At 43.1% G+C, this 23,820-nt stretch overlaps 3 gene segments (V, D, J or C); all 3 read right to left on the reverse strand.

Annotated features, from left to right (window-relative positions):
• Positions 1-14,054: 14,054 nt before the first annotated feature.
• LOC132869151 (immunoglobulin heavy variable 4-59-like) lies at positions 14,055-14,482 on the reverse strand. The segment is given in 2 exon segments: positions 14,055-14,346; positions 14,440-14,482. Coding segments are annotated over 2 exon segments (297 nt in total).
• Positions 14,483-15,635: 1,153 nt separating this feature from the next.
• Positions 15,636-16,088, reverse strand: LOC132868331 (Ig heavy chain V region PJ14-like). The segment is given in 2 exon segments: positions 15,636-15,952; positions 16,043-16,088. Coding segments are annotated over 2 exon segments (363 nt in total).
• Positions 16,089-22,936: 6,848 nt separating this feature from the next.
• Positions 22,937-23,409, reverse strand: LOC132868330 (Ig heavy chain V region 5A-like). The segment is given in 2 exon segments: positions 22,937-23,244; positions 23,338-23,409. Coding segments are annotated over 2 exon segments (351 nt in total).
• Between the last annotated feature and the right edge of the window lie 411 nt (positions 23,410-23,820).

Genomic DNA, 23,820 nt, shown 5'->3' on the forward strand with positions numbered 1-23,820 from the left:
GTTGTGGGCGTACTCTGTCCATGGCAGCCAGGTGCTCCACGATGTCGGGTTATCCATAGCCAGGCCTCGCAGGGTGGTTTCCAGGTCTTGGTTGAGCTTCTCCGTCTGGCCATTGGACTGGGGGTGGAACCCAGAGGAGAGGCTGGCAGTGGCCCCGATGAGCTTGCAGAAGCCGTGCCACACTCGGGAGGAGAACTGGGGCCCCTGGTCAGAGACGATGTCCTGTGGAAGACCAAAGACTCGGAAGACGTGATTAAATAACAATTTAGCAGTGTCAAGGGCAGAAGGGAGTTTGCACAGTGGTATAAAGCAGCAGGCCTTGGAGAATCTGTCCACTATGACCAAAATGACAGTGTTACCTTGAGACTCAGGGAGACCCATGATGAAGTCGACCGCCACGTGGGACCAGGGATGCCGGGGAATAGGCAGAGGATGCAGGAGACCCTGGGGACACTGTCGCGGGTTCTTGGTTCTGATGCAGACCTCACAGGACAGATCAAATGACCTCACTTCCTTCTCCATGTTAGGCCACCAGAAGCGTCTTTTCAGGAAGTCCAGGGTCCTCCGAGCTCCCGGGTGGGCGGTGAGAGGGGAAGAGTGACCCCACTGGAGAAGCTTGGCCCGGGCTTGACGAGGGACATACAGGATGCCCGGTGGCCCCGTCCCAGGATCAGGGTCCCGGCGTTGAGCTTGTCGAATGGTCTCCTCAATACCCCAGTGGACAGGAGCCACAATCCGGGATACAGGGATAATAGGCCCAACTTCACTCTCCCTGTTGTTGGGCGAGAACAGCCTGGAGAGTGCGTCCGGTTTGGTGTTCTTAGAGCCCGGGCGGTATGATAGGGTGAAGTTGAAATGGCTGAAAAACAAAGCCCACCTAGCCTGTCATGGGTTCAGCCTCTTGGCTTGCTGGAGGTACTCCAGGTTCTTATGGTCCGTCCACACCAGGAATGGATGTTGCGCTCCCCCCAGCCAGTGCCTCCACTCCTCAAGGGCTCGTTTGACCGCTAGCAGTTCCTGATCCCCCACATCATAGCGGGACTCCTCAGGGCTCAGGCGGTGGGAGAAGTAAGCGCAGGGGTGCAGCTTCCCTTCCAAGCGTTGAGAGAGCACTGTGCCGACACCACTGTCCGAGGCGTCCACCTCCACGATGAATGGTTGGGAGGTGTCCGGGAGAACCAGAATGGGTGCCGTGCAAAAGCAGTGTTTGAGGTCATTAAACACCTTTTCCGCCTGAGGGGACCAGACATAGGATCCACCAGTCCTTTTGGTGAGGTCCGACATAGGTGCTGCTATGGAACTGAAGCTCCTGATTAACTTGCAGGAGAAGTTAGCAAATCCTAAGAACCGCTGAACCTCCTTAACGGACTTGGGAGTAGGCCAGTCCCAGACGGCCAGGGTCTTGGCTGGGTCCATTTGGAGTTGCCCCGTTCGTACGACAAATCCCAGGAAGGAGACCTTGGGGACATGAAACTCGCATTTCTGGGCTTTAGCAAACAGATTATTCTGTAAAAGTCTCTGGAGGACTTGGTGGACATGGTGGCAGTGCTCCTGTAAGGTCTTGGAGAATATCAGGATGTCGTCGAGGTAGACGAAAACGTATAGATTAATCATATCCCTCAAGACATTGTTGATAAGGGCCTGAAAAACATCTGGTGCATTGGTGAGTCCGAAGGGCATCACCTGGTACTCGTAGTGCCCTGACGGGGTGTTAAAGGCGGTCTTCCACTCGTCTCCCTGTCGGATATGGACGAGGTGGTATGCGTTCCGTAAGTCCAACTTGGTGAAGATGGTGGTGCCTTGGAGCAGGTCACATGCTGTGGACATCAGCGGAAGGGGATAGCGGTTGCGCACGGTGATCTTGTTCAGGCCCCTATAATCAATACATGACCGGAGCCCCCCATCCTTCTTGCCGACAAAGAAGAAGCCAGTGAGGTGGAGGGTCGAATGAACCCAGAGGCCAAGGCTTCCTTGATGTACTCCTCCATGGCCTTGCGTTCTGGCTGAGAGAGGGAGAACAGTCGGCCCCGAGGAGGAGTAGTCCCAGGGAGCAAGTCGATGGCACAGTCGTAGGCGCGGTGCGGAGGAAGAACGGTGGCCCTGCTCTTGCTAAAGACCTCTTTGAGATCCCAGTACTCTGTGGGAACTTGAGATAACTCGGTGAGATCAGGAGGCTCGGCAGGAGACACAGGAGAGCTAGAGAGCAGACAAGAGGCATGGCATGCAGGGCCCCATTCCACAACCTGGCTTGTTACCCAGTCTATGCGAGGGTTGTGGCGAGTAAGCCAAGGAAGGCCTAGAATGACTGGGAACTCTGGTGAATGAATAAGGTGCAGGGATATTTCTTCTTTGTGACCTTGAGACTGGAGAAAGACTGGAGAAGTAACTTGGGTGACTCTTCCATCACCTAACACTTGGCCATCGAGGGCAGACACAGACAGTGGGACTTCAAGAGGCGCAGTCGGGACATTGATGCTTTGGGCGAAGTGGATATCCATAAAGTTTCCAGCCGCCCCTGAGTCTAACAAGGCTTGACAAGAGTGGATGGACTCACTCCAGGAGATGGAGACCGGGATGTAGATTCCTTGGCCAGGGAGTCCGGGAGAGAGGGTAGGCCCCGTCACAACCCTCCCTCGGCTGGATGGGGCGGTCCTTTTCCCGAGAGCTCGGGACATGATGCTCGGAAGTGACCAGGCTTGCCACAGTAGATGCAGCACTTGTCCCTCCTTCTGCGCTCCCTCTCGGCTGCGGAGAGACGAGTACGGCCAACTTGCATGGGTTCTGGACAGTCACTGGAGGAGGTAGACGGGCTCCAGGTAGAGGCAGGGAGGCCGGGGAGGCTCAGGACTTGGCGGCGTTCTCTCATCCTGTTGTCAAGACGAGTAGAATGTGAGATCAGAGTTTCGAGGTCACTTGGGCATCCGATAGAAGCCAGACTGCCTTTGATGGGGTCAGACAGACCATGGTGGAAGGCTGACACCAGGGCAGTCTCGTTCCATCCACTTACTGCTGCGAGCATCTGGAACGAGATGGCGTAGTCTGCGATGCTTCCCCCTTGCCGGATGGACATGAGCTTTCTGGCTGCGTCTTTACTGATGTCTGCTTGATCGAAGACATGAAGCATCTCCTCAGTAAACAGCTGGAAATCAGAGCACTCGGGTCCCTGTCTCTGCCAGATAGCAGTGGCCCAGGCCATCTTGCGGCGATCCGTAGTGTAGGTGGTAGGCAGAAGCTCAAAGGTGAGTTGGCACTGGGTAAGGAACTCCCGGCACTCACCGTGCTTGCCATCATACCTCTGTAGTGCAGGAAGGCTGGGTTCACGAGGTGAAGGAGGCAGCGTGGCCGGAGGCACTGGAGCGGGAGTGGATGGCAGAACAGAAGCAGGTGGAGGAGATGGGGTAGAGAAGTCAGCTGTGCCAGGGTTTTTTCAATCTGCTGAAGCAGTACCTCGTGGCAAGTAAGGGTCTCACGTTGGCTTGCAAGAGTACGTCCATGAGTGTCCATGGTAGCTCCGAAACGTGTTAAAGTGGCCAAAATTCCCTGAAGGTTAGCCGGGTAGACAGTTGAAGAAGCCTCTGATGAGTCGGTCATGACGGAGTCTTTCTGTTAGGGTTTTGCTGGGATTCGAACCTGGTTCTTTGGTGTGATAATCCAGCAAACCCCCACTAGGCCACCAGGGGGATGACTCAAGTGCAGAGGCGTGAGGCGGAAGTAGAAAAGTATCAAAAAGTTTATTTACAATATGTACAGTCCAAAAAGAAATAATCCAAAACGCTCAGAAGATGAAGGGAAAAATAAAAAATGTCCAAAAGTTCAAAGTCAAAACAAAAGCCAAAAAAAACAGAAAAGAAAAGGCAAAAATACCAACGCTCAGAAGATCCAAAAAACAGTAAATACTAAGTCCAAAAAGTCCAAAAAGAAAAGCAAAGTGCAAAACCAAAAAGACAAAGGCAAGGAACACGGTACAGAGGTAACTGGAGCTAAACATAACAGCACAAAGACTCCGTGACAAGAGGACTGAACTCAGGGGTATAAATACACAAACTAATTAAGGACAGGGCGGGGCAGGAAACAGGCAATAAGACAAACACAAAACACAGAACACAGTGGCGACCTCTAGAGGCCAAAACAAACATGACCAAACAAAGGAAATAACAGCGGCCTCTAGAGGCCAAAACAGTCCCAGTCCGAACATTGTGAATGAGAATGAAACCTTGCAGTGGATGGAGAGACTCTGGCCTGGCTGGACTGTCAGGGAAGCAGGCTGAGTCAGTTCCTCACCATGCACATCTGTGGAGGAAAACACATGGTGATATCTCACACAATATACGCTGCACATTTATTGTTATTGTAGTCAATGAATGAATTTGATAAAGCACTCACAGGAAGCAGCTGCCAGCAGGAGCAGTAGAGATGGAGAGAACATGGTGTGTGTTGTTTGTACCGGGGTCTTCTCTGTTCTCCAAAGTTTGACAGAGACCATCACACCACATAAATAGAGCGATATCCAGCCCTGATGGTTGTATTTGCTTATCTGCTGATGATGGGAGGAGAATGGATTTAAAATTTATTTAAATCATGAGGAGGAGATTCATCTTCTAGAGATGTGGGGCTTTTGAATGGAACAAATCTTTTCCATGACAGAAAGCTCTTTACACTCTAAAAAATAAAGGTGCTTCAGTGGTTCTTCAAATCTCTGGATGGTTCCATGGAGAGTCAAAACTCTGTGATGAACCATTACATTATGCGAAAGGTTCTTCACATTGGAAATGGTTGTTCAGAGCCTGGCATTCTCTTACCATTTGCTGGTCAATGCACATAGGCTATGTTTACACAAATCTGTCTTCACTGCTCAAACACATGGTTTAAATGGTTCTTTAAAGAACTGTTGCATGAAGGGTTCTTTGAAGCTCTGAAAAAGGTTCTTCTATGGCATCGCCCTGAAGAACCGGTACTGGCCCCATTATTTTTTAGAGTGTACCAACTTCCATTATTTATAAATCAATAATAGAGGGAATTATACATTGAGACAAACTCACAACAAGAATTAGATACTAAATTTAGGGTGATGATTATTATCTGTGTTTGAGAACATAAATCCCCTCCTGCCCACTTCTGCATTTATTTTTCTTTGCAATATTTTCTCACAAACTCTGTTGGTTCTTTTCCCCACAATATAAACACATGAGTCCTTGAAACCACAGAGACGTGAATAAGGATGAAGCAGAAAACGTGTCATGCAACATCACATGAGCTCCCAATACACTGCCATGTTCATGTTTCTGGTCTGTCGTGACTCCTACAAGCTTCATATCTGACCACAAGCTCCTGTGCCTTTATGAGAGCTGATTCCCCTCCTGATGCACACCTCAAGATTGGACTTTTCTCATAGCTTTTATATTTCACAATAAAACTAATTCCAGCCACATTGTTGGACATCAGTCCTCTCTCAATCCTTTTAGATGCCTCTCAGAGGACTTGAAGCAAAAGGAAAAGCAGAATGTTCATGATGATGTTCATAATAAATGACTCTGGGCTTCAGTTTCCTGCTGAGGGAATATTTACAGCTCATGAGGATGTGCTTGTGTAAGTTTTTGTACAGCTCTGGAGTCTATTGTGTCAGTGTGACTCTCGTGCACAGTAATAAACAGCCGTGTCTTCAGCTTTCAGACTCTTCACTTGGTGGTACAGCATGTTTTTATTTGTGTCTTTAGTAATAGAGAACTGGCCCTGCAGAGACTGAGCGAATGCAGTGCCAGTGCCAGTATCAATCCCCCCGATCCACTCCAGTCCTCGTCCTGGTTTCTGACAGAACCAGTGCATCCAGTCGCTGCCCACTGAGAATCCAGAGACAGGAGAGGACAGAGTGACTGACTCTCCAGGTCTCTTCACCACAGAAGCAGAGGAGGTCAGGGACTGTCCATAAGAATCTGGAAGAGAAGAATATAACAAGGTCATGTTATAATGTTTATCAGGACAGAATGGCTCTTTTTCCTTCCAGTAATCTCATGAAAAATCTGAAACTTACATAAAATGAGTCCAAAAAAATACAATGTCTGAAAATCATCCTTCTCTGAGTTCTGCTTCAGGCAGATTTAAAGTGTATGGGAGTGTTATCTGTCACACAGCTCACTGGAAATGAGAAGAACCAAGAACATGCTGCTTGTACCCGACTCTATTTGAATAGGGAGTGTCCATAAGCATGATGGATGGATTAAACCCACAACCACAGGCTGCTCATTGTAGAGATGAGTGGATGATTAGAAGGTTCTCTGTGGAACCCGACAACAGAATGTTTCACTGTTAGAAAGAGTTCTGAGGATAACCATTTTTAGAAGCTGAGAACCTTTAATTATCCACAGAACCGTGAAACCATTTGAATGCCTCTGAATGGAAAAATATATGTTTTTATCCAGTGTAACATCATACAGATTCCCATTTCATATGAAAAGTTTAAACAGGTTTATTTGTATAAAATTCAACAATCGAACAACTTCCTCATTTCAATCCTTCTGAATGTACCATGAAATCAGGTTCTCCAGAACAAAGAGCCTTATCTACTGATCAACACAACACAGGTTGCTGATATGCTGTATGTAATTCTGTTTAATCTGAGGGTCATGATTCACAGCAGAATGTGAGAAGAAAAATGGCCTGAATGTGCAGAGAGCAACATGTTGAGATGGTTGAGTTTGCACAGACTGCCCTCTAGAGGAACAAAAGTCCTATTTTCAAAATGTCCAGAACTGGAAGGAGAGAGTTTAAAGAAAAAGGTTCAAATGTTCTTGCGGTCAGTAAAAAAGGTCTCCCATGGAGCAGCGATCCAAATGAAGGAAGTGTGAATTCCAGATTGGAGCATTTGTATCAGCAGGGTTTAAAAGAGAGAAAGCACTCAGATACAGTATCAGTGGGAAATTAAGTCATTTATAACCATGTATTTATGATGGAGTTTGTTCTTCACTCTCTGTGATGAAGCTTCTTTTATGTCATTTAAAGAGCAAAATAAAGAAACGTCCTGAAAGATGAATGAAATGTTTGAAATGCACGGATATCTCTGTTCTGCTGAATTCTTGAATCTGATTAAGGTGTTGATGAATTTTCTAAAACAGCAGGTCTGTTAATTATAGAAAGGCAACACACAGGTTACTATTAATTATTAATTGTAATAGTTTATATTTCCATAGGAACAACTGACACATGATTTGTATGGTGGATGTTTCACACAGATTTCAAAAATAAGAAAGAAAATCGTGAGATTTCATATAATGTTGCTTTTTCCAGATGTTCTTCTCAGCATTGAGGAAAGTCATACAGTTCAGTTTTAGTCTCAATGTTTCCTTTGTTCTTAAACACTGATGATGAAAATGTGAGCTCACTTTCTGATGACAGCATGCATGTGTTTTTGTATTGACACCTCAGTAGAAGCATCAGCGTGGATAACGAGCGCAGTAATACACAGCTGTGTCTTCAGTCTGCAGATTCTGTCCTCTCAGAGTTACCGTGCTGCTGGAGCCGTCTTTAGAAATACTGAACTTGCTTTTTAGAGAATCTTTAGAACGAATTGTTCCACCTCCCCAAATGTGGTTTATCCATTCCAGAGTTTTCCCTGCAGGTTGTCGGATCCAAGCCGTGGCGTAGCTGTCATCAGTAACAGAGTAGCCGGATACTTTACAGCTGAGGGTTAAAGAATCTCCTGGCTTTAACATCACTGAGGTGACCTGAGTGAGTTCTACTGCACAGTCCACATCTGAAAAAAAAATAAATAAATAAGAGACGTCACAATTTCAGTCAGAAATGTCTGTACAGTATGTTATAACTACAATAATTTGCTCTGAGCTCTGAGTTCATGATTGAAGTGAAACTCACAGGATGAAGCTGCCAGCAGCAGCAAAAATGGAAAGAACATCGTTGAACTAAAAGCAGTGCTAAATTCTCCAGAGCCCACAGTGACTGAGGCTGATATTTCTCTATATGTAGTTGGAAGGGGGGAAATTTTGCATCAACATTTGCATAAATTGGGATGCTGGTCCATTCAAAACAGCCTGCTGGTTTCTGTCCTCGACAGGCTTTCATCATCAGAATGAAAAATGCTGAATTTGGTTTGTATTTATGAAAGACTGAATATAAAAGTTAAATTTAGTCCTGTAAATGATTTTAAATCTCCTTACCCATGGAAACTGGATGTCCAAAATCATCACACACTTGCCTCATGGGAAATTATTTTGTTAAAATCTTGAATAAATTTGCTGATCTGAGCAGAAATGTCCAACAATGTCAATCATTTCTCACTAAAAGACAACAGCAATATTTTGGGAGGCACATCACATTAGAATGAAAAACTCCTTCATTCGTTTACAGGAAACACTTTATCCTGGTCAGGGTTGCAGTGGATCTGGAGACTATTCCAGTAAATAATGGGTGTGGTGAGGGGATATGTACGGGATAAGACACCATTCTATCACAGGGCACCACACACACATTGATCTGCTCATTTCCAAATATATGGGAGTTTTGCTGTAAATAAACAAGCACACATGAAACTCTGCTGCAATTTGTGGGATTATTATTATTATTTTTTTATTTGACATGGATTGATAAATTGTGTATCTTGTGGTCATTCTGTTCTACTGTACACTGTATGAGGTGTTTTTGTACAGGGATGTTGTTGATTTGTCTCACTGTGGTTGACGAGTGCAGTAATACACAGCTGTGTCTTCAGTCTGCATGTTCTGCCCTGTTAATGTTACTGTGCTGCTGGACGTGTCTCTGGAAACCTGAAACCAGCTTTTCAGTTTTTCACTCTAGCCAGTGCTCCCATCAGAACGCATCACTCCGATCCACTCCAGAGTTTTTCCTGCAGGTTGTCGGATCCAGTGTGTCCAGTAGCTGCTATCAGTTAATGAATATCCAGACACTTTACAGGTCAGAGTCAGTGACTGACCAGGGGTTAATACTGTGGATTCGGTCTGGATCAGCTCAACACAGTGAACACCTGGGAAAGAAAAGTTATTTTCATGGTGGAGAAAGAAAAAGCAATAAAAAAGTGTATTAAATGTCAAATGTAAAAACACTTACAGTGTACGGCTGCCAGCAGCAGCAGCAGGAGGGATGTAGAGATCATGGTGTGTGTTGAAGCAGAAGTAAAAGCTTGTGGTCTTCACTGCTTAAATACGGTATATAACAGGAAAGGACATTTGCATGGAGACACTCCTTATCTTAGACAGAGAGCTGAAGAAGTCGATCCCAAAATCTGCAATATTACCAGTCTCATGTCCTCATCTCAAGATTACAGAGAAATTTTATAAGGACACTCCTCAGACAAAAGACATACATAGAGCTCGATGTGTATGATTCAGAGTATGATTTCAAAGTGAAAGGTTTGCTGCCCCACCTGGAGAGAAGTTTGTACACGAGACAATGTTGAAATCTGACCACTTGAAGTGTTTTCCCAGTCTAACACACATTTATTCAAAGAGAACAAATAAACTGCTTGAACTTAAATTTTGTTGAATGTCTTTGAGTTCAGTCGCATGTTATGTCGCGATCACCTGTGAAGAATTGGGACTGTATGTGTTTGAAAATACAGTATTTCAGAGATTTTATATCTTAATTTATTTTTCTGTGAAATAAAGCAACCACACAAAGGGTTAAAAGATGATTCTGAATGTTCAAACAAGTCTTTGTCCTTTGGTTATGGACCGAGATAACTAAACACACACTACAGTGAACTCAACAGAGCACAACCCTGGGAATGATTTTTTGTAAAGGGAGATTCATCTGATGGAGAATGTGTGGCTTTTAATGGAACAGAAGCCTCTTTATCATATCCTATAATTTTCAATCAAATATTCAACTATCAGTGAAATAGGCAACAAGAATTAAATATTAAATGTATTATTATTATTATTATTATTATTATTATTATTATTATTATTAATGCTTGAGGATATTGGGATCATGATCATGAAAAAAAATTCTTCTTCTATTAAAAGTCATGACAAAATTCTCTCACACTTTCTCACACATGATACACAAACTCTGATTTGTTGAGGTGATTATTGATCAAGTTGTGATGGGTGGGAGTGGGAGAAGCCTTCAAGCCATGTAATTAGTCACATCGAATCAGGAACACGGGTAGAAACGGAGTTTAGCGAGTCACCTGGCGTTCAATTGTCTCACGTGAGGAGGAAATGCAGGTAGATTTGTCTAGCCTGTAACACGGGTCCACTCTTTGTCTGAAACCGAACAGCGCAGCAGTGGTGAGAGCATTGTTGGCGTTCAGCTTTTGCCGGCGGTGATATAATGTAGAGCGGGTAAGGGAAACATCTTTTAACACAGTTTATGCTACGTTAATCAACATAGAACGCAGGCTTACTCGTGTTTATCTACCTCACAGTATTCAAGCAAGTCCGGCTGTTTTCCTGGCCTGTGATAGCAGTCCCTAGTAACAACACAGTACCAAAGGTATCAAAACATGTCCATTGCTGCTCATAATACTTAGTGGAGCTCATTTGTTAATCACGAGCATTTTAACTTGTAGTTCCCTGACCCACACGATGTCTAAGTGAAAAAGGATAGTCTACTGGTATGCGTAGTGGAGATTATAAGAAGGTAAAGGTTATGTTTTAATAAAGTAACTATTTGAACAGAAATGAATGTTATGGTAGTATGAATGTCACGGACGTTTATGGAAAGGCAGGGTGGGTATAACCTGAGAGGGGAAATGAATTTTAAGAGAGTAAATGTTAGAACAACTCTGAAAAGTATGTGCATAACAGTCTGTGGGGTGAAATTGTGGAATGGTCTGGAAAATGAACTCAAAAATAGCACCAACATAAAACTGTTTAAAAAATTATATAAAAACATGTTAATAAAAAATATATGAGAATGAGGACAGGCAGACTATATAGGTGATGATGAAATTGAGAGTAAGTCTGTGACTGGTCTTCTTGTATTTAGTGTATAGTTATAGGTATGTGTGTATGTATGTACTGTATACATGTATTGTCTCGTCTTCTTCCGCTTATCCAGGACCGGGTCGCGGAGGCAGCAGTCTAAGCATGGAAGCCCAAACTTCCCTTTCCCCAGACACCTCGGCCAGCTCCTCGGGAAGAACACCGAGGCGTTCCCAGGCCAGCCGAGAGACATAGTCCCTCCAGCGTGTCCTGGGTCTTCCCCGGGGCCTCCTCCCGGGGGGACATGCCTGGAACACCTCCCCAGGGAGGCGTCCAGGAGGCATCCGAAAAAGATGCCCGAGCCACCTCAGCTGGTTCCTCTCGATGTGGAGGAGCAGCGGCTCTACTCCGAGCTCCTCCCGAGTGACTGTGCTTCTCACCCTATCTCTAAGGGAGCGCCCAGCCACCCTGCGAAGGAAACTCATTTCAGCCGCTTGTATCCGCGATCTTGTTCTTTCTGTCATTACCCAAAGCTCATGACCATAGGTGAGAGTCGGAACGTAGATCGACCGGTAAATTGAGAGCTTCGCCTTTTGGCTCAGCTCCTTCTTCACCACGACGGACCGGTAAAGCGACCGCATCACTGCGGAGGCTGCACCGATCCGCCTGTCGATCTCACGCTCCATCCTTCCCTCACTCGTGAACAAGATCCCGAGATACTTAAACTCCTCCACTTGAGGCAGGACTTCTCCACCAACCTGGAGAGGGCAAGCCACCCTTTTCCGGTCGAGAACCATGGCCTCGGACTTGGAGGTGCTGATTCTCATCCCAGCCGCTTCACACTCGACTGCAAACCGCCCCAGTGCATGCTGAAGGTCCTGGTTTGAAGAAGCCAACAGGACAACATCATCCGCAAAAAGCAGAGATGAAATCCTGTGGTTCCCAAACAGGATTCCTTCCGGCCCCTGGCTGCGCCTAGAAATTCTGTCCATAAAAATTATGAACAGAACCGGTGACAAAGGGCAGCCCTGACGGAGTCCAACATGCACTGGGAACAGGTCTGACTTACTGCCGGCAATGCGAACCAGACTCCTGCTCCGTTCGTACAGGGACCGGACAGCCCTTAGCAAAGAGCCCCGAACCCCATACTCCCGAAGCACCCCCCACAGAATACCACGGGGGACACGGTCGAATGCCTTCTCCAGATCCACAAAGCACATGTGGACTGGTTGGGCAAACTCCCATGAACCCTCGAGCACCCTATGAAGGGTATAGAGCTGGTCCAGTGTTCCGCGACCAGGACGAAAACCGCATTGTTCCTCCTGGATCCGAGGTTCGACTATCGGTCGAATTCTCCGTATGTATTGTATGTGTGTATATATGCATAACATAAGTATCTGTATATATGATTTGATTTGGTCGATATTATACCATGTCGGTATGTTTTGGTATGTTGGTATGTTTTCTTTTTTGTTATTGCTTTTGTTTTCTTTTGTGTATATATAGTTTATTATGGTGGAAAGTGACATTTGATTAGCAGTGGTATAGAGGGTTAGGATTGGATAAGTTATTACTTCTTCCTAATCCTTTCTGAACATTGTTATTGCCTTGTGGCTACGCTATTCTGTTTGTTTTTGATGATGTTTTGATTATTGTACTTTTAATTGAAATTTTTATTTTTATATCTTCTTTATTGTTCAGAATCAATCAATCAATCAATCAATCAAGCAATTGTTGTTTTGTAGTTAATTGTGCCAAAGACTGTTCCTGCCTGTATGGTATGACACCGGCACAACAGTAACAGGTAGCCTAATGTTTACATGGGTTTTATGTATATTAACATGTCTAAATGTATTCTGTGAATGTTGTTCTGATGAACAGGTGATTAATTGAGATCTTTTGTCAATTGCAGAAGCCTATTGTAGCCACTGTTTTTTCCCATTGTAAAGTTTACCTTAAAAGCTAATGTGGGCCTGTTCAATGCCCTTTAGGGTAGTCTAACTGCCATCAGTATAATGCCCACAGTGAAATGCCTTGTCATAGTGTGTTGTAAGCGTGTGTAAAACCACCTCCACTTTTGTTTATTTTATTTGTTTATTTCCTTATTCATATATTTATTTGGCGAGGCCTATTCCCTTTTTCCACTTTTGTCAGCCGGGGTGGGGAAGCACAAGGGGTTGTGAGGGCTTATTCCTAGCTTATGCCATTCGGGCTTGGCGAGTGCGCTGGTCATACAAGCCTGTGTGGTGTGGCGCTATGAAGTTCTGTGTGTGTGTAGTGAACTAGCATAATATCCCTGCCACTTGGGCTTGGTGCATACGCTGGTCGTACAAGCCTGGGTGGTGGGTGAGTTTGTTGATGTACTGGAACTGTGACCCTTGGGATGAGTGTAGTGGATTCAAACTGACTATCGCACTGAAGTGATATTGTATACTTGTTGTCTGAGTGTGGTGCATAGTTACCTTAGTTATAGTGCTTACTGGTGTAGTACATTTGCTGCCTGAGTGTGGTGTATTGCTGAGCTGAATACAGTAGTTTAGCAGTGTAGTGTATGATCTTGCTGCACCCCTGTGGGCTTTCTTCTCTGGCTGGCTCCTTTTGTCTTCTTCCCCCTCGCCCTTTATAGCCTATTGTGTGTGCCCTTGTTAGGGGTGATTCCTTCTGTTTTGGATTTGTGTATTTGAATTATTTGTTTGTTTTGTTTCTTGTTTTTTTTTTAATAAGGCAATTCATACTAACAGTGGGGCTTTGGCCCGTTGCAGTGTTTTTGATAACATCCTGTGGCTCATTGCTTAACTAAAAAAAGATATCAATCATTAAAGTGTTTTATTTTTGTACACAGCCTCTTGTTTTATTCATTCAGTTGAATAGCCATAGTGGGGGGATAGTGAGTCTTTGTACTCATTGGTTCAATTGATTCTGACCTAGGATAACCTAAGGTTGTTCAGGTTACAAAGTGATACTACAGTATAACAAGTTCTTGTTAGTGAAATTCAGTCAGTCTTTTAAAAATAACTTGCATGAAACTCTGTTGTCGTTCGTGTTTTTTTCATGAGACTTGGATTGATAAGTTTTGTATCTTGTGGGCATTCTGTTGTACTGTACACTGTACTGTTTTTGTACAGGGATGTTGTTGATTTGTCTCACTGTGGGTCACGAGCGCAGTAATACACAGCTGTGTCTTCAGTCGGCAAAGTCTATCCTCGAATTGTTATTGTGTTAGTAGCAGTGTCTCTGGAGAAACTGAACTTGTTTTTCAGTTTCGCACGATCAGCTGTACTCCCATCATAATAGATGATTCCAATCCACTCCAGAGTTTTTCCTGCAGGTTGTCGGATCCAAGCTGTACAATAGCTAGTAACGGAATATGAAACCTTGCAGTGGATGGAGAGACTCTGGCCTGGCTGGACTGTCATGGAAGCAGGCTGAGTCAGTTCCTCACCATGCACATCTGTGGAGGAAAACACATGGTGATATCTCACGCAATATACGCTGCACATATATTGATCTTGTAGGAAATGAATGAATTTGATAAAGCACTCACAGGAAGCAGCTGCCAGCAGGAGCAGTAGAGATGGAGAGAACATGGTGTGTGTTGTTTGTATTGGGATCTTCTCTGTTCTCCAAAGTTTAACAGAGACCATCACACCACATAAATAGAGCGATATCCAGCCCTGAGACTTGTATTTGCTTATTTGCTGATGATGGGAGGAGAACGGATTTCAAATTTATTTAAATCGGAGGAGATCCACCTGATGGAGAATGTGTGGCTTTTTAATGGAACAAATCTTTTCCATGACAAAAAGCTCTTTACCCACTTCCATTATTTATTAATCAATAATAGAGGGAATTATACATCAAGAGAAACTCACAACAAGGAATAGAAATGAAATTTTGGGCGATAATTATTATCTGTTCTTGGGGATGTTGGGATCATTGAGCATGTTTTATAAAGGCCAAAATTAGGTTTCAGGTTTGTTTGTTTTTTAATTCCTCTCCTGTCCACACTGTTCCAAATGGCTGTCATTGTCAAAGAATCTTCATTCTATAATGAACAAATGCTGACTGTAGAACCTGTATACAGCATGTTGCTGTTGATCTGCAAAGCATCACGGTCAGAATTCTTTGGCAGGTGAATAATACAGTAAATATATTTTTCCTGTCAAATACAATACAGTAATTTTGAGAGGGATTTTTTTTCCAGCAGGATTTTATTTTTCACTTGCTTTTCACCATACAATATTTTTCAAAGAGCTTACTTCAAAGATTCCACAATTTCTTCAGCTTTTGTCTTCAGTGAGGTAACTCAGCTCATTATTTTTCACTTGCACATTAATTTAGCAGTTTTCAAACTTCCTCGTCTGTGCAACTTTACAAAAGTACTGGGAGACAGAAGAAGAGAGACACACCTTCCTCAGCTGGTTTGCATAATTTTACCAAAATAAATTATTTGCACATGAAATTTTGATAGTCCTTGATTTCCTTGACACCATCATCAGTTTGGAGTTGGAGAAACATGACTGGATAAAAATTAATTTGGAATTGTGTGTGTGTTGGTGCGCTAACGAGCTCACTTCATTTGGAGAAGTTCATTTATTTTTCTCTTGCGAGCCACTGCTGTAATTTGTGGGATTTTTTTTTTTAGTGAGACTTGAATGGATAAGTTTTATATCTTGTTGATATTCTGTTTTACTGTACACTGTATGAGGTGTTTTTGTACAGGGATGTTGTTGATTTGTCTCACTGTGGTTGATGAGCGCAGTAATACACAGCTGTGTCTTCAGTCTGCATGTTCTGCCCTGTTAATGTTACTGTGCTGCTGGACGTGTCTCTGGAAACCTGAAAACCGCTTTTCAGTTTCTCACTGTAGTAAGTGTTACCGTCACCACATATCTCTCCGACCCACTCCAGAGTTTTTCCTGCAGGTTGTCGGATCCAGTTTGTACAGTAGCTGCTATCAGTTAATGAATATCCAGACACTTTACAGGTCAGAGTCAGTGACTGACCAGGGGTTAATACTGTGGATCCGGTCTGGATCAGCTCAACACAGTGAACACCTGGGAAAGAAGAGTTATTTTACATGTTGGAAAAGCAAAAAGCTCTAAGGAAGAAAAAGTGTATTAAATGTCAAATGTAAAAACACTTACAGTGTACGGCTGCCAGCAGCAGCAGCAGGAGGGATATAGAGATCATGGTGTGTGTTGAAGCAAAAGAAGTAAAAGCTCTTGGTCTTCATTGCTTCACTATATAACAGGGAAGGACATTTGCAATGAGACACTCCTTATCTTCAGGGAAATTTGATGGATTCTTCGATATGAGAAATCCAGGGGCGCAGATACGATTTTTGAACTGGGGGGGGATTGAGCTGTCAGCAAATGATTCCATTTTGTGTGTGTGTATATATATATATATATATATATATATATATATATATATATACACACATACATACATACACACACACACACACACACACACACACACACAAAACCGTTCAAAAGTTTGGGGTCACTTTGAAATGTCCTTATTTTTGAAAGAAAAGCACTGTTCTTTTCAATTAAGATCACTTTAAACTAATCAGAAATACACTCTACACATTGCTAATGTGGTAAATGACTATTCTAGCTGCAAATGTCTGGTTTTTGGTGCAATGTCTACATAGGTGTATTGAGGCCCATTTCCAGCAACTATCACTCCAGTGTTCTAATGGTACAATGTGTTTGCTCATTGCCTCAGAAGGCTAATGGATGATTAGAAAACCCTTGTACAATCATGTTAGCACAGCTGAAAACAGTTTAGCTCTTTAGAGAAGCTATAAAACTGACCTTCCTTTGAGCAGATTGAGTTTCTGGAGCATCACATTTGTGGGGTCGATTAAATGCTCAAAATGGCCAGAAAAATGTCTTGACTATATTTTCTATTCATTTTACAACTTATGGTGGTAAATAAAAGTGTGACTTTTCATGGAAAACACAAAATTGTCTGGGTGACCCCAAACTTTTGAACGGTAGTGTGTATACATGTTATTTCACCTCCCTCACTGCCGTCACCAGGAACTACATGCAGGCCAGGACAATGATAACATTTTAACATAGCCTATGGAAATCCAAAGTTTACACATTATCATCATGCACAGAAATTGCAAAACTGCAAAACTAGTTTTAAAACTGCTAAGTTCCAACTGTTAAACATAGCGAGAGGCTGGGCTATGTGTAAAGTATAAACCAGTGCATCCTGACTTTCTAACTATGCCTGTGTGTTGTGTGAGCGGCAATCAGTCAACAACTCTTCGCAAAGTTTCCTTATGAAACAATATGCTCACTGAAATTATGGCAGGGAACGCCAGATTAAACATTAAAACTGCCTTCTGAGCACTGTATCTACAGGCTACCACTGAAAGGAGGCTACCAGAAAGGCATCTCTACTCCGTACGATTTTACTTTCACTACGACATTACTTTGAACAGACTATCAAAAAATTGCAAGGTGATATGATAAAGTAAGGCACAGTTTACTTACAGTCGTTTTTTTTTTTTTTGAAAAAACGATGCAATCGTTTTCTGCCTTTTGGCACCCTTCATCATGCCGTGTTGGAGTCCTGAACTAGGAGGAGCTGTCCCCGATATGCCTGTCAAACTTGTTGTGGGTAACCATAGCAACCAAGCTCGAGCTCGCAACCTGTGCAGTCTGCGCAGTTGCAACTATGTATGTACTGCTGTGCACCTCAATAAACCAAATGGTAATTAGTCTTTTGATTTTTCCATGAGGTTTGCCTTATGCAAAGAAAGACAGCATAGACGTTTTTTTCCTCCCTATAAGTGGGGGGACCGCACGAGGTGAATTTAAATCTGGGTGGGACGAATCCCCCCGTCCCCCCCTCTATCTGCGCCCATGGAGAAATCCTCCCCATCTCTCAAACATCTCTAATTTGTGAGTTTAAATGTATAATAATTGAAAACATTGTGTCATGTCTGTTTGTAGATCGATCGATTTGTCCTGTTTGTGTTTTAATAAATAAGAAGCTGAAGGCGGTTGTTCAAGAGTGAGTTTCTCAGGTGTTTCAGGTGAATTTATTCAAAGAACATGAAATTCAAGATTTATTCACATATAGTTCTGTTGAATTTGGACCCTTACATTATAATGGCAGTATAAAATGCATCTTGTCATGTTCCTGAGAAACCTCACACACCACAGAAGGATGTTGTTCCATAATACACAACTGTGTCTTCACTTTCTGTCCTTATTGGGTTTTAATTTGTCCAACCTGTGCTGTGGATTTTCCTCCATACTGAGATCAGATGAAGTGATGAGACCATATGAGCAACCTCACTTTATTATCAATCTCTCAAGTGAAGAACAGACTCTTACACAGCGTCTTCCGAACAGTCTTTAGCCCTATTTGCATGGGATAAGAATTACCTGTGGACCTCTGGTAATTCGGAATAATTACAGAGAATGTCTGAGTTCTTAGTCCCGTGCGAATGTGCCATGTCCGTAATTTGCCAAGTAATAATTCCACTGCGAATTATCTACTGTGTTTCGGCAAGACACAGACGTCCTGTGGTAATACAAGTCCCATGTGAATGCGCATGTCTGTGTTTGTAATTATTAAACGCGCGTCTCTTGTACTTTTCTGGAGTGAATAGGATGCGGGCGAAATTTTGATAAACAGCATTTCAGGGGCAAGTGGTAGTAGGCCTATCCCGTATTTGAACCAGATAAGCAGAAACAGCTCCAAGAAGAACTCCAAGAAGAAAGCACGAAGAATCTTCAACTGAATGGCTTGTGTGCACCGGCGCTTTAAGGGGGGGGGCTTCGGGGGGCTCAAGCCCCTGGGGCACAGCCAATCATGGGCCTTGTAATATTAATAAAATAATAAACCGTTGGAATCGTGGGCCTGCATTAATGTACGGATAGAAATAAGGTTAGAAATTAATGAGCGCACAGTAGCCTGCTGTAAGAGACATGGTGGATGTGGCTCGCAAAACGAACACCCACAACTGTACCAGAATAAAATGTAACAAAATGTAACGTCACGCACGAAAGCGCGCCAAAGACTGCAGACTACAGACTACTGAGACACAAATTTAGAGGCTTTGAAAGATGAAGCGTTCACATGTTAGCGGGGCGCATAAAAGGAAAAAAAGAGAGATGCAGGTAATGATAGAATCGTTGCCTAAAGTCACAGACTTTTTTAAGGTAAAGATCACCAATCTGTTCAGAATATCAGCTACTTATCAGTCATCAGCCTACCAGCAGCTAGGCTATGTGCAGCTAGGCTAGATATGCTATGATCTGTCCAACAATAAAATAAATCAGTTGTGATTTGAATACGTTTCGTGTGATTTGAGTTATAATCCTGTTAGTATAATAGCATATTTCGATGGGGATAATAAAATGTCTAAAACGGCATCTACTGAAGAAATTGATGAAAAGATTGTAGCCTATAATTGTCACAGATCAGGCAGCAGACAGAGTAAGCATACTGAGGGGAATAGCAATACAAAGCTAGCGCATATCCACATTTCACGCTAGCTGTGTTGGGTGTGTTGTTAACCCGTGTGGATTTAAGTGAAATACTTGAGAAGTTCTGTGGTCAAGACAACGTTTTAAGGTAAGGACGCTTGATTATTAATGTTTGCCCGCCGTGGCTTGTTGTTGACGAAAGGCCCACATGATTTTGCCTTATGCAGCTACTGCTAGCGTTATGCTTTGAACTAGGTTAAGCTCATTTGCGCTAAAGGATGGGTTTATTGAAGGACTTTGATGTAGCTAGTTTCTTTTTAAAAAATCGTATGCTCAAAACAGTATGCCCGTGTTCATCATGTTTAACTTTTTTCTTGATGGAGTGCGTGAAATATTGTTGCAAGTGGTATTTCAAAGCAGTCATGTCAAAAAGGCAGTTGAATGCACGGTCTTATTCAAGGAGAAGGAAGACTTGCATGATGCTTGAACATAGATCGGTAAAATAGACCCTAGTAGGACTTGGTTTCGTGTATTTCGGTCTGTAGAGTTAGGAGTTTGGCCGCTGTCCATGGTGTTTACGTTTCATGTGGCCGCCGAGCCAAGTACCTTGACTTGCAGTGAATGTTTGTTTTCATGCCGCCAAGCTATTTTTATGTATTTTATTTTTTAAAAGGACTTGTCTGTAGGTGTGTGTGTGTTTTATGTTTACAACACATAGGTCTACATTATAGCGCACGCGCGCTTGTGTGGTTTTCTCTGGCCATGCCCCTGCATGAAAGTTACGCAGTATCACTGTCCTGTCCGTGGTAATAATCACAACCAGCTCTGTAATGATAATGCACGCGTTCTTCTCTCCCTCTGTGGTCGGATGTGTTAAGCAATGTGAGCGTGGGCCTTGCGCAGCTACGCTGAGCCAAACGTAACCTATCGTAGGCTTCTAGGCTAATTACGCGCTTACACTGTAAATGCTTGACATGTATTGCAAATAAAATAAGAGTGTTTTCCTGGCCAACGGTAAGGGTAGGGTTGACAGGTAGCCTATGAGGGGCCTAGCCCCTGGGCCACGGGTGTTGATAAAGCGCCCCTGCTTGTGTGGCAGCATATGGTAAGGAGACACGCTAACCCCCATGACACAGCAATACGAAGATATTTTGGTTAACGGAGGGAAGACAAATGTTCGTTTAGCAAAATACCCGGCTATGTGTAAACAGCGCCATAAACTGCCTGTTCACTTACATTGTCATCTCGAGACTGTTTTCATTTGCAGTGACCCCGCCTTCTCATTTTGAGAGCATGGAGCAAACATACTGCATCCCTATCATATGCGTTCCCCCTCTCTTAATTTGGATACAGTGCTATTCTTATGCCTACTGTGTTTTCATCCTACCTTATTAATGCACCATTAATGTACTACAGTAATATGTTGGCACTTCCAACATGCTACAACTGTATTGATTGTCACAATCCGGTCACAATGTCTGTAAATTCAGTGAATTACAGACTTTTGCTTATCCCGTCCGAATGCGCCACAGAATAACACAGAGGTGTGGGGGTAATTGCGAATTACCAGAGGTCCATAGGTAATACTTATCCCGTGCGAATTGTACATTTGTCTCACAGTTCTTCATCGTGTTTCTACTGAGAAGCTGAAGTGGAACCAGTTCACACACACATGTCTTACTTGTTAGTCAGCTTTTATCCAAAGTGGACACCAGAATGTGTGTTCTCGCAATATTATGTCTCATGTCCTCTTCAAGATTACAGAGAACCTTCCAGAAGAACACACAGTCCTCAGATTAAAAGACAAATATGGAGCTGGAAGAATTCAGCATCTGATGAAAAACAGTAGTTTCACTTCAAATATAAGTTTGCAATTACATAATCAAATTTAAACCTTGATTAAACAACACTGCTCAGAAATCTCATCTCATCTCATTATCTCTAGCCGCTTTATCCTTCTACAGGGTCGCAGGCAAGCTGGAGCCTATCCCAGCTGACTACGGGCGAAAGGCGGGGTACACCCTGGACAAGTCGCCAGCTCATCACAGGGCTGACACATAGACACAGACAACCATTCACACTCACATTCACACCTACGGTCAATTTAAAGTCACCAGTTAACCTAACCTGCATGTCTTTGGACTGTGGGGGAAACCGGAGCACCCGGAGGAAACCCACGCGGACACAGGGAGAACATGCAAACTCCACACAGAAAGGCCCTCGCCGGCCACGGGGCTCGAACCCGGACCTTCTTGCTGTGAGGCGACAGCGCTAACCACTACATCACCGTGCCGCCCCTGCTCAGAAATCTCTCCTTAAAATGGAGCAGAGTTTTAGTCTCCCATGTCATGATGGAATAAATGTGTGAGTCCTGATGATGTAACAGAGGAGAAACATGCTGTATTTTTCCTGAATCCACTCATTAAACATTTATTCCAACTGTAAAATGAAGGGATTAATAATGGTTTTGGAAATTAAGTTTTTGGAAGGAAAAAAATCTGAATATGACAGGGTTAAAAAAAATTTTCTTCTCTTCCTCCTCCATACCCATTGCCTCTAGATTTTATTTGAAAAAATTTCTAGGTCCTGAAAATTTATGACTTTCAGTTTTACCAAAAAGCAAGCAAATAAATGAATGAAGGAATGAATGAATGCTTTCTTAAAGAGGCTTAAAGACAAGAGTCATTTTCTGACGATTTACTGACTCATCAAACAGTGTGGATTCTGCAGCCTGGTTTAATGAGACACTGATTTAATCGATCTGTAAGGTCTTAGCTTCATAACAATGTTGCAGTTAGAGTTTATGACTTTAATGTAAATCCCAGGAAAACATGTTCTCATATTTATTCCACTCTCTCAGTCCTTTGAAGCTCAGCATGTTGGGTAGATGTTGTGTGAATAGAGAACACGCGTCCCTCGCAGGCCTTAAAGCTGAAAGAAAAACACCATGTTCAGACATGTCTAATGTAGCTGCAGGATAAATATTACAGGAGAAACTAAAAGACCAAAGGTGGAGGAAACTTTTTAAATTTGACTGTTTATCAACAATGGAAAATAATTTGCATTTCTACGGGTGAGAAATGGCTGCAGTATTTTTCTCTAGCTGTTCAATAACTTATTGATGTCAGAGAACAGATTTATGGATGATTTACTCAACCTTCCTTTTTCCCCAGCATGCCTTTGGAGGAGAAGCTAAAAGTCGGTGGACAAATGACACATTTTCTGATCCTATACCGTATGAGTTACAAAAAAGGACAGACAACAGAACTGCACTTTTAGTGTTTTGTTGTAATAATTTACTCCACATTATTCTGATGATGGCACGGATGAGACCTCATGATGCAATGTATGACGCAACATGAGCAGTTTAACTGGCAAGCATTTGATAGATACGTATTAGATTTGAGACTGCCGACTGTTAATCGACTGTTTGTGTGATTAAAAATGCCACAAACTATTAAAACTTCATTGCAGTGGAAGAAAGTAAAAGTGTGTCTGAGATGGTTCATTAGTTGCATTGAGAGGATGTCTCGAACGAGTGTCTAAGTTTTTGTAAGGGGAATCCACTATCCTGTGTTACTGTGTGTCTCTCGCGCAGTAATACACAGCTGTGTCTTCAGTCTGCAGATTCTGTCCTCGAATTGTTATTGTGTTAGTAGCAGTGTCTCTGGAGATGCTGAACTTATTTTTCAGTTTTTCACTGTAATCTGTACCACCACTATTATAGATACGTCCAATCCATTCCAGAGTTTTTCCTGCAGGTTGTCGGATCCAAGCTGTATAATAGCTCGTAACTGAGTACGAAACCTTGCAGTGGATGGAGAGACTCTGGCCTGGCTGGACTGTCATGGAAGCAGGCTGAGTCAGTTCCTCACCACACACATCTGTGGAGAAAAACTCATGGTGATATCTCACACAATATATGCTGCACATTTATTGTTATTGTAGTAAATGAATGAATTTGATAAAGCACTCACAGGAAGCAGCTCCCAGCAGGAGAAGTAGAGATGGAGAGAACATGGTGTGTGTTGTTTGTACTGGGGTCTTCTCTGTTCTCCAAAGTTTAACAGAGACCATCACACCACATAAATAGAGCGATATCCAGCCCTGATGCTTGTATTTGCTTATCTGCTGATGACAAGAGGAGACCGGATTTCAAATTTATTTAAATCATGAGGAGGAGATTCATCTCAGGGAGAATGTGTGGCTTTTGAATGGAACAAATCTTTTCCATGAAAGAAAGCTCTTTACCAACTTCCATTATTTATAAATCAATAATAGAGGGAATTATCCATCGAGAGAAACTCACAACAAGGACTGATAAGTTGAGTTTACTCAAACAGTGTTTGGAAACTGGTTGCCTTGAAATTTATAGTACATTAAACTTCAGATGTCTTGTAAATGTAAATTGCTTTACCATGCAGCATGAACTAACCATTTTAAGTTTTTTGTACTTAAAA

The sequence above is a fragment of the Neoarius graeffei genome, chromosome 20 (assembly GCF_027579695.1).
Source record: "Neoarius graeffei isolate fNeoGra1 chromosome 20, fNeoGra1.pri, whole genome shotgun sequence".
NCBI lineage: Eukaryota > Metazoa > Chordata > Actinopteri > Siluriformes > Ariidae > Neoarius > Neoarius graeffei.